General features: G+C 39.3%; 1 protein-coding gene across 1 annotated transcript in view; it reads right to left on the minus strand.

The window, feature by feature from the left end:
* mtbp (MDM2 binding protein) overlaps positions 1 to 11,174 on the minus strand; it is a 45,655-nt gene that overhangs the window by 2,779 nt on the left and 31,702 nt on the right. Inside the window, exons 12-19 of the mRNA XM_005744509.1 lie at positions 8,236 to 8,349; positions 5,581 to 5,724; positions 3,184 to 3,277; positions 2,932 to 3,090; positions 2,350 to 2,445; positions 1,984 to 2,247; positions 1,714 to 1,871; positions 518 to 630 (exon numbers count right to left, since the gene is read on the minus strand). Of these exons, the coding sequence (XP_005744566.1) occupies positions 518 to 630; positions 1,714 to 1,871; positions 1,984 to 2,247; positions 2,350 to 2,445; positions 2,932 to 3,090; positions 3,184 to 3,277; positions 5,581 to 5,724; positions 8,236 to 8,349 (1,142 nt within the window). The remainder of the gene's footprint in view (positions 1 to 517; positions 631 to 1,713; positions 1,872 to 1,983; positions 2,248 to 2,349; positions 2,446 to 2,931; positions 3,091 to 3,183; positions 3,278 to 5,580; positions 5,725 to 8,235; positions 8,350 to 11,174) is intronic.

Consider the following 11,174-nt stretch of genomic DNA (forward strand, 5'->3'; position numbering starts at 1 on the left):
AATGTAGGCAGCAGGTGATACGATAACAGTATTGTTGTTAAAGTGGTTCTGCCGCAACATTGTGATGCAGCCCACACATTCACAATGATTGCATGGAAAATATTACACATTTATCTCGGCTAGAGCTGCTGCACAGTTCTCCTCTGTAATAGAAAAACTCTCCCAGTTTGTCGTGTGTTTATCTATCACCATCTGTGTAGGCCAGGTGGCAATTAGGCGAATTGCATATTTACTTAAGATTTTTGCACAAGTAAAAAAAATGGGTTTATTGCTAAATGAGTCGATATTACAGGAAAATTGCAGCTTATTAAGGTAAGCTCTGCTCATTAAAACTTGGCAGCAGACTTGAAATGCACAAACAAGTCTATGGTTACATTTTCTGTCTGGGTTACATCATTTTTTTGTCATCATTATTAGCACAAATGCTTTAAGAAATATTCTGTTTAAAAAAATGTAAAAGTAAATATATATTTTATTGTTTTATAAGAATAAAAATAAGATGCACAAATCCTCTCACCCTGTTATGTTTCTGGGAGCGTGACTCTTTGGCAAGTTTGTCCTCGCTGTGTCCTTGATGCGTCTTCTGCTGTTGACATTTAGGTCTGTCAACACAAGCGAGAGTCGCCAAGCCTGAAAAGAAGTGCAAATAAGAGAAATTATTAAACAATAAGGCACTAAAGTCAACACAGTAAAAGTCATATAGTGAAAATAAAATAGAGGAAATAAGTCAATAACAAAGAACAACAGGTATAGGAACCTGTTGAACCAATATAGTTAACTTAAACTAAATGTTAAAAAATTTATTTAATTAACTGCAAAGAAAATTTGACTTGTGAAAAAAAAATTAAAATTAATAAGCGATTTTGTGAACCTAAAGAAAATAAAAATATACAGGAAATATCCTTAGTTTTGGTATCTCTTAGTTTACTAAAACTTTTATTACAGCTTACCTGATGAGGCATTGATGGATGTGTTTATTAAAACCTTGGACGTCTACAACACTGTGAGTCAACTGCTTTTAAGAACCTCTGTGTTTTTATTGTATCACCTGTACTGATGTTCCTATATTTGGTCTCTGACGTATGCCCTTCGCATACTAATAAAACATAATAACTTAAATAATAATTACAAAAACTAAAATTAACACAAACTATCAAAAACTACACTAAAACTTAACATTTTCGAACAATAAAATCAAATGAAATAAAAACAAAACCAATTAGAAAATACAAAACTATAAAGTGAATGAAAGAAACAAGTATGCACATAGATAATAAAGATGAAGTGCTACCATACAGCACAGTAAATAAACTGATTCTATTAATTCTATTAATTTGCTAGAGCCCTACCACATTAACCCACCTTTACAGCTATGTGTAATTCCCACAATAACATTATCCAACAGTAACCAAAGCACAGGTCAGAAAAAAGTTTAAACAGCCATGTAAGTTTGCTGGGCCAATAAGTCTTAGTCTACAAGTGCTTTTTTCCTATGGCTAAGCATATTTAAACGCATATTCCATCAGGGGCAACTCAGGGTTCAGGATCTTGGCCAAGAACACTGGGAAAAGCACGCGGGTTGGAGAAGCCAGAGATCAAACCACCAACCTTCCGATTAGCAGGCGACACTGAATGTTAATTTAACAGACTCATCTGATCCTAACACAGTCCCAAGTGTTCCCTCCCATGCGAGAGTCACTTTTTTCGCTTTACCTGATGTCGGTCTTGTGGCTGAAGAGGAGGAACTGTTTACAGAGGAGGTGGACTGCGACCTGCTTGGTTGTCGTCGTAGAGACCTAATGGCAGGATGTGTCCCGCTGCTGCTGCTACTCTGAGAACAGATGGAGTCACTGCTCTCGGACTTTGCCAGCCTGGATCAATCAGACAGATGGATAAAAACTCTTTAAAGCTCCTCGCCATCCATCCTTAATTTTATAATATCACCACGTAGCTGCAAACCAGGAGGGACATATATCATCATACCTCTTGTGAGGATAGCCTCCAACAATGTCTGCTTCCCAGGACTTGCGCTTGAGTCGTGCTACATCATTGTTCTGCAGAGTCTCGCCATCAGGCACGCTTCCTGGTTCTGACATCACAGCTGGTGAGGGAGCGGGGCTGAGGGCAAAGGGGAGGGCGCACGGTTCCTTGGAGCAGGTGGTTTGGGTCTCATACCGAATCAGACGAGATTGGAGCCGTACAAAGGCCTGGTCTCGATCTAAAGACCGCTGGTTATCCAGACAGAACCTACACGAAGAAAAAAATTATTTATAAAAAGTAAATCTCATAAAAAGAAGCGTTCACAGTTTTAAAATAGCTGAACAGTCAATATACTTTAGAGAAACTTACTCTATGCCGTGATAATGGGAGGCTGAGGCTTTGCTGAAAGGCAGTTTGCTGACTCTCCTGGGAGAAAGGTCTTGTGACAACTGGAAGGCATTGTTACTGGAAAAAAAAGCAAAGAGCATGAATGCGAGTCATAGTCAGAAAGACAAAAAGAGAGATAAACTGTTATTTGTCTTGCTTCTCAATTTAATATCGTCTTCATTAAACCAGATGAACAAGTCTGCCTCTCTACACACAGAGTTTGGTCTGACAGCCTTTATTAACACTAACTCCTTACTGCTCCAGTATTTTTTAACTCAGCTCAATAATCTTCCTCCAAGGGTTGTAAGCTCACTGTAGAAGGTTAATGATTATAATCAAATCCTAATTATGGCTTCGTTTAGTGTGTGTCATGTAGATCCATCCCAGGAATAAATACATATAACTGGAGCAGATGCCAGGCTACAGTGCGTGTATGTGTTTCAGCTGTAAATCTGAAAATCTGCCAAAGAAACAAAAACTATAGTGTGTTCATATTTATGAATTTAACAGCTTAGTGCAGTGAAACTGGTGAGGTGCTATTTGAAATCTGAAAAATGATCCCACCCTCTGTTAATGGCCAGCGGCTGTAGCTCCCCCGCAGGCAGACCATCAGACGTGAAGTGTTTCAGAAGTTCTTTGGCATCAAGTAAAGTAGAAGAGCCTCTCTGGCCATCTTTAGGACCCAGCAGACTGTCACTAGAGCCTGGACCTAACAGACCAAATCTAAGGCACAGTCAACAGAACATAATAAAATGAGAAGATCAGACATTTTAACAGTTCAGAGTGAGCCATATACGGAGATCCCATCCCTTATACCTTCTCTTCTGGCGTCTCTTCTGCAAGTTTTCCACATTGTGCAGGACACTTCTCTCAGGCCAGTCAGACGGCAGCTGAGAAATCATCTGAAAACCTAAAACGAACACAACAAGCCATCCTGTTTACATCAATTCAATTGAAAACATCCATCATTAGGGAGGCGTTTTAAGATTATTTTTAAGAGTGGTTTTATGGCACACAATAATGGACACAAAGGTACACTCTTCTCCTACTTTACCAGCAAGATTTGAATAGAGGTCAGCTGCTAGACTTGGAATCAGATGCTATAGAAGTGTTTGTCTCTGCTCAACCCAGAAGTGAGAGCACACAGTAGTAAGAAGCAGGCGTTATCCATCACTTTCAAATGTTGATGAATGAGCATTCACTGCTCTTAATAGAGAATAAAGTTGGCGTTGCAGGAAAAAACAAATCAGTAACATTACACAGGCGTTTATACACTCACCAGCCACTTTATCAGGTATTAGGATGCTAGAATGGGGTTGGACTCCCTTTTGCTTTCAGAAATGCTTTAATTCTTCCTGGCATAGATTCAACAAGGTGCTGGAAACATTCCTCACAGACCAGACAGTTACTGCAAGTTTATCAGCTACACATACATGATGCAAATGTTTGTGTTGGAAAATCCGAGCATGTCAGCGATTCAGAAATACTCAGACCAGCCTATCGGACACCAACTAATACCGCTTTCAAAGTCACTTAAATCACCTTTCCCCCTCATTCTGATGCTCAGTTTAAACGTCATCAGTTTATCTTGACCTGTATGTTTTGCTTAGTGCATGACTGCAGTGAATTGCTGCCACTGATTAGATGTTTGCATTAACCTAATAAAGGGTATATTAGATGAACTAACTACATAACATAAGCGTTCTCCAAAATCATCAGCTTTTACAACATTAATAATTAAACCTACAGTGCCCTTTGTCACTAAGTACACAATGGACTGGATATGATAAGTAAACTTTCATTTGATGCTAGTTAACACACTAAACTCTTGGCAGTCGGGTCTCGGAACAGATCAGTTCTGAGGATCCAAAATAAAAGCAGCTCAGCTTTTTTCTGTGCGGACAGGACTGCATGTTATATCAAGACGGACAGAAATGTGATACATGTGGATACAGCAGGTTCTCTGACGAGATACGGGTGTTTCATGCAAAGTGATAGCCTAAGTGTGTTGTATGTATAAACCTAAGCCTTCTGGTAGCACTTTGACAACCCACACAAAGTCATTCACTCCTTTAGGCGATGTAGACACACAAACAGAGCAGACGTATCTAATGGATTGAAGGAAAGGACATTCCTATCCCCAAAAAATAAGGATCACAAGCAAAACAGAGTGAATTGCACTTAAGACTGTCTACACCACCACCATATCATCTCTTGTGATTCTGAACCTTCCTGGTTCCACTTAACAAAATTCAAGATTATGTCTGTGCAATGCCCAGGACCACTAAAGCAGGGGTGGGGGAACTCCTCAAGGGCCGGTGTCCAGGTTTTAAATGTGTCCTTGATCCAACACAGCTGATTTAAATGGCTAAATTACATCGTTAGCGTGTCTTGAAGTTCTCCAGAGGCCTGGTAATGAGTTAATCATTTGATTCAGGTGTGTTGAGCCAGGTGATATCTAAAACCTGCAGGACACAGTCCTTGAGGCCTAGAGTTCCCCAACCCGCACTAAAGTGAAATATATGGTAGAATATCAAATTCAGAAAATACACTTTAATATGAAGGCCATGCTGTTTTAATGAAGTAGTGGCAGTTCTGCTGCAAAGATGGTCTTCTATTGATGTTTAGCCTAATGAGTTAATATACAATTATGGATAAATATAAAATCTAATAATAAAAAGATGCTGTGCAGAGACAGTAAACATAATTCCAAAATAATATTGCCACATTTATGACCTAAAAACTGCTTCACATGTGGCTCTATTAGCCCCACAGCTATATATTTAAAACCAGCGCTGTGCGCACGTAGCTGTAGCTGCAAGCTAGAATTTGCTTTATTGCTAACACTTTATTTGCAAATTATCAGCTCGTGTTATTTCCGAGAAATGTCGTCTTATAAAAGCACATGTAGTGAATATTGATGATCTCTGAGGAACAGTTCGTGCCATTATAGTAAATGTTTGAACCAGCATCAGTGTTGTTCCTTCTACGAGTTTTAACACCGGCTCAGCAAACTCAAGCTATATTCATCACTGAAGCTGGATTCAAACAGAGAATTTCACATGAGGGGATGGTGTAGAAGAAGTGGCATGTGCATTGTACTGTATGTGTTTAATTGTGCGCATATAAGAAAACTTGACCAGCACACTATAGCTGTGCAAAGAGTGGAAAAAACCCCCAAACACAATATTGTCTTGTTTTCTTAGTACATACCTGAGCTTTTTGAGGGCTGATTGTCTGTCAGACAGGCAGCAGCAGTGGGCAGAGTGGAGTCAGCCTTCTTCAGATAATTCTCCCTGGCCAGATTCAGAATGACCTTCAAGTCACTGACAGGTATCGATGCTGCTCCTTTCTTTTCTAGACACAGAAACAGGGGTAGGTTTTGACTCTGTTTTCATTTCAGACTTTGTTTTTATCGCGCTGGCAAACTCACAACTGGTGTAAAAATCTGGCATCAGTCTTAACGTTACATAACGAGCAGTTTGGTGATTGATTCTCCTCCAAAACAGGAATGTACTCATTTTACCCCAGCTCCACTGGGTACATAAAATAGTAAGCGGCTATTTTTATCTCCCTAAAAACAACTTAGTCAAAGTTGAGCTTTATAAACGGTTTATTTAAAAATGTGTGAAACATAATTATTGTAAAAATACATGTTTATTATTAGAAAATACTCACTAAACATTTATTCAAAAAGCTCAATATCCAAGCTCATTGTACTTCAGATTAGTTGTCTTAAACAACAGATTGTTAAGATGGGTGTATCTGGAATTTTCGAGGTTTTATGGTTGAGACAGAGAGATCCAGTTAAGAAAAACAAAAAACAGAAAGATAAATCCTCAAAATCCTTGGCAAACACATGCATTAGCTTGCAAATTCATTCCACACACATCAAGAGAAAAAGACAGACCCACAATTGTGCCATTACACACACACACACGCACAGACTTCACAATAATCATTAAAACTTCCCACACTACAACTAACTTTTAGCAACTTACACGGACATGCCTTTTCCCCAATTTAATGCCAAGTCAGAATAAATTGCGATGAATTTCATTAAGGCCTGTGGTCTGTCAGGACTCTACACTCTGCTCATGGCCCTTTCAAAGAATAGCCCTACTGCTTTTTCTCAAGCCTGATGAATTTCACTCCACTTCCTTTAATCTGGCTCCACTCTGCTGGCGTTTCACTATCTTTGCTGCCGAGGGGACATTATGTATGTCTGTAAAATAATGATATTTCAAGAGTCTTTCAATGCACCAGCCTGTGCTGAGGGCTAGAGAGAACTGAGACTTAGAACTGACGACAGTTTGGGATGCTCTAAGTGGACTCCACAGCTCTTAGGTCCATTACATCAAATTTATATCATCAGCCAACAGTAACTGCTCCTGTTAAACTAAACTTCTTTTTTCCTAGCCTACAGGTAGAAAAAAACCCATATGCACAGTAACTAACTACAGTACATCCATGTTTTGATTTCATTAGCTTCAATCAACTTATTTAATTTGAATAGAAACTAATTGCCCTTTATTGTCACTGTACATACATGTACAACTAAATTATGGGTGCACCACGCCAACTGTGCAGGAGTAATAAAAATTTTTTTTATTTATATATATATATGTGTATATATATATATATACACACACACACACACACACATATATATATATATATATATATATATATGTGTACATACATACATATACACATATATATATATAAACACATATACATACATAAATTTTCTAGCAGTATTCGAAATGATAAGATACATCACGTTTCTTCTTGGATGTTAAAAATATTCCCATAAAATTCCCAAATCCAGTCCCTTCTCTGCAAGATGTTGCTTCCTTTTTTTCTGCTTGAGGGTTTTAAACTTTTGACTGACATCTCAAACTGAGCTCACGGTGTTGTGCTTAGGGCTAATCTCTGTTATTATCATATATTAGCAAGCTAACAATTCATAAATGCGCAAAGGAATCAGTGAGAGGTGCTGAAATGTGTCAGTCTACAACAGTGTGCATCCACTTGCCCTATTGTCGTAATGTATCTGATACTCACGTCAACAGTTTTCACTTTCTGGGTCATTCCACTAACAAACGTGCCTCTCACCCAAACCCCACAGAAACAGAATTTTTTTTAAACAATAACTTAAGCATATCCAATGAATCCAGCAGGCATGGGCGTGGGTTGAAATTTGGAATTTTTTTAAGTATTCTTCTTTTTACCGAGCATTTTTGAAACTTTAAAGTTGACCCAAAATCACTTTTTGAAGTTTTAGGTATTGAATTTTCAGAGAACAGATAAACGTACCAGTCTAATGTGCCAGTTCTTTCTGTTACTCTACACCACGGACATTAAACTGGTGCAGTTTTGCTACTGAAACTATCTGATACTGAAGTAAAAGCTGGACACAGAAACAGCTGTTGTGGAAACAGAAAAAAAGTTGTTTGTTTTAAATTTGTGAGATTTGACTGCAATTTTTTTTTAACCGTGTCTTATATGAATTTCAAGAATTTCACTCACATGTGCTGTACCAATGTACCTGCACATGTGATGTGACAATAAAAGTGATTTGATTTGATGTAATGTAATGTAGCTACCTACCTACCTCTTGTACAGAAGGTCTAAGGGATCACAAATGAAAAAAGGCAACTTACAAAATTTCAAATTTCAAACCACCTACATAAAAATGCTCATACATAGAATAAAAGCAAAATGTTTTGTGGCTTAATCAAATGAGTTGATTCTAATCAGCTGATTCTGAGGGATCAGTAAGGAACTTTAGTCCAGTTTAAACAGATTTTATAGGGAATGATCTAGAACTACAGCATATTCCAACTCTTTAAACGCTGCACTTACTAAGATATTCTTGAAGTGCCAGTTTCTGAACCTGGCTCACTCTTCTCTCTCTCCTCAGCATGTAGTCTCCTTGCAGACATGGCAGAGAGTGGAGGATGTTGCCTGCAGCAGCTCCTGATAAGCAGAAAAACAATAATGACATTTTTAAAGAAATCAGTAAGACAGCTGATATTTCTCTTGTTTGCAGGGACACTCGACAGATTTTCCACAAAAAGTTGACAGAAAACTTTCACAGAAATGATGACAAGATATAAAAGGCAGCGAAGGGCTAGTGAAAGATTCGTCTGAGCTGGGTGATGGGGTTGTGGGATCCGGTGTTTCTCAAGCAACTTTTCTCAACAAATGTTTTTAACTGTGTCATAATTATACTGCAAATTTGTGTGATGAGTAGTACAGTGCTGTAATCCTGGAGGACTTATTGCAGTTGTGACAAAAGACAAACCTGCAGAGTCACAAGATGATTTATAAGATACAAAAGAAGACAAAGCATCCATTTGCAAAACAAAGAGTATTTTGTCTAATCTTCCTGTGCATGCAACATGTCACAAATGGTTTAAAGCAGACAATACTTCATCTTGTAGACATCATAAAGCATCGGAAACAAGTAGTTGGGTTAGTGCTCCAATATTTTGCAGTAAACATATGTTTCCTTAATTAAATTTGCAACTCTGTTTGAATGATTTTTCTAGTACATGACAAGGCGCATAATTAGAATTTCACGATTTTGCTCAGGTGCACATCCCTCAGTATTTTCATTCAACCTATGCTGTGTCATTGAAGCAGTCAGGGCATCTTTTATAGTGTTGCTCTGCATTTAAAAGTATCTAAAGTAAAGGAAAATGTCCCCTGAAGGTTGCATAAAATGTTAACAACAACAGGAACACTCTCGAGAGGAAACATCATAGCAGGTCTCCTGAATCACATTTAAAGCCTGAGAACGATGAAGGACTTTTATGAGAAGAAGATCTTTTTCGTTTAGGCAAAAAGTATATTTTTCTTTTCATAGACGATCACCCATCTGGTTATTTATAGCCTGAAAAGTCCACACAGTAAATGATCTATGCATCATGTCAGTCCTCTCGCCCATTTCTCTGTTGGTCTCTCTCCTATATAAAAAAATGAATGAAATAGTGAAAGCATCAAGAGAACAAGCGCAACAGTTCAATGCGATGAAAGCAGATTGGTGCAGTGAAGAAAGAAATGGAGGCAAAGAAGATTTAAGCTTTGATAAATACAATCTTTGGCACTTGGATGGGCAGCAGTGTTAAAAGACTATAAGCTTCCAGTACAGCCTAACGTGATGAACAATAACCACCTCACAGCTTCTGTGGGAGAAGCCTTCTGTGGGCTTCTACTCCAGTCAAGCTGAGGAGCGGCTTTAAGCGAAAAGCCACTTGAAGGGCTTTCTTTAAATATGGCAGATAACAAATTGCTGTTAGAACTTCCAAAAGTACAAATATTGAGAAACTACTAAAGTGCTCTTTAAATGTGATTACAGTTGAACAAAACTTCCCCAAAGGGGCAGGAGAGACCTGAAGGGGACATGAAATTAAGAGACTTTTTACTTCAGTTTGACCACTTGTTTAGTTGAAGCTGTGACACAGAACTCACAGGGTCAAGTAAGTTTGCTTAAAACCCTTTTTATAATCACACTTACTATACCCAAAATACCATTCCCAATGTTGTCCATCATGATTAAACATCCAATACAGCCACCTGCCCAAGAACAGCCATGTTTGAAACCTTTTTTAAGAGACAATGATTGGGTTCACTGCAAACAGGAACTAATAATAACAAGAAGCACTCAGACCACAGAGCTGTGCCAAGGCAGCTCGTTCTCTGGGCAGTATTTACTTTTAAAGGAATTTTTGTTTTGTTCAATATTCACTTGCTTTGCTTTAAGAAGTTTGTAGTGCAGATGTAAAAGGTAAAAGTGGGATCAGAGGTCAAATGTGACATGATATTTGGATACAAACTATATTGCAATATTTAGAATCCCCATATGCCAATTCCCTGTATGCCTATATGTTACAAACAACGTACAGTAAAAACAATGGCAGTATGAAATAGTCCTAAATAGATTTAGCCAAGTGGCGGAAGGCTTTCACCTGGGTGGTGTCAGAATCTCATCTCTGCTTTTCGTAGATGATGTGGTTCTGTTGGATTCATCAAGTGATGACCTCCAGCACGCACTGGAACGGTTCGCAGACGAGTGTGAAGCGGTGGGAATGGGAATCAGCTCCACCAAATCTGAGGCCATGGTCCTTAGCCAGAAAAGGGTGGAGTGCCCACTATGAGTCAGGGACGGGTTCCTGCCCCAAGTGGAGGAGTTCAAGTATCTCGGCGTCCTGTTCACGAGTGACAGGTGAAGGGAGCAGGAGATCGACAGACGGTTTGGTGCTGCGGCTGCAGTGAGGCGGACGCTGCACCGGTCAGTCGTATTGAAGAGAGAGCTGAGAATAAAAGCGAAGCTCTCAATTTACCAGTTGATCTACATCCCTACCCTCACCTATGGTCACGAGCTGTGGGAGGTGACCGAAAGAACGAGATCATGGAAACAAGCAGCAGAAATGGGCTTCCTCCAAAGGGTGGCTGGCTTCTCCTGTATAGATAGGTTGAGAAGTTCAGCCATCCGGGAGAGTAGAGGTGCTGCTCCTCCACATCGAAAGGTTGAGGTGGTTTGGGCATCTGACAAGGATGCCTCCTGGGCACCTCCTGGGGGAGGTGTTCCAGGTATGTGCCACTGGGGAGAGGGAGATGTGGGTTTCCCTGCTTAGGCTGCTGACCCCGCAACCCGGGATCTTGCTCTATTCCGACATGAGTGTAATTAGACATCACACAAGCTTTGTACTAGATGGCAGGCAGGTAAAAGGCCAGGTGATATCCAATCAGACTGAGTCGAAAACATATTATTACATGCACATCTGTTTCCTAATGCC

Source organism: Pundamilia nyererei, unplaced genomic scaffold, assembly GCF_000239375.1.
Source record: "Pundamilia nyererei isolate P.nyererei 1_Seehausen unplaced genomic scaffold, PunNye1.0 scaffold00144, whole genome shotgun sequence".
Classification (NCBI taxonomy): domain Eukaryota; kingdom Metazoa; phylum Chordata; class Actinopteri; order Cichliformes; family Cichlidae; genus Pundamilia; species Pundamilia nyererei.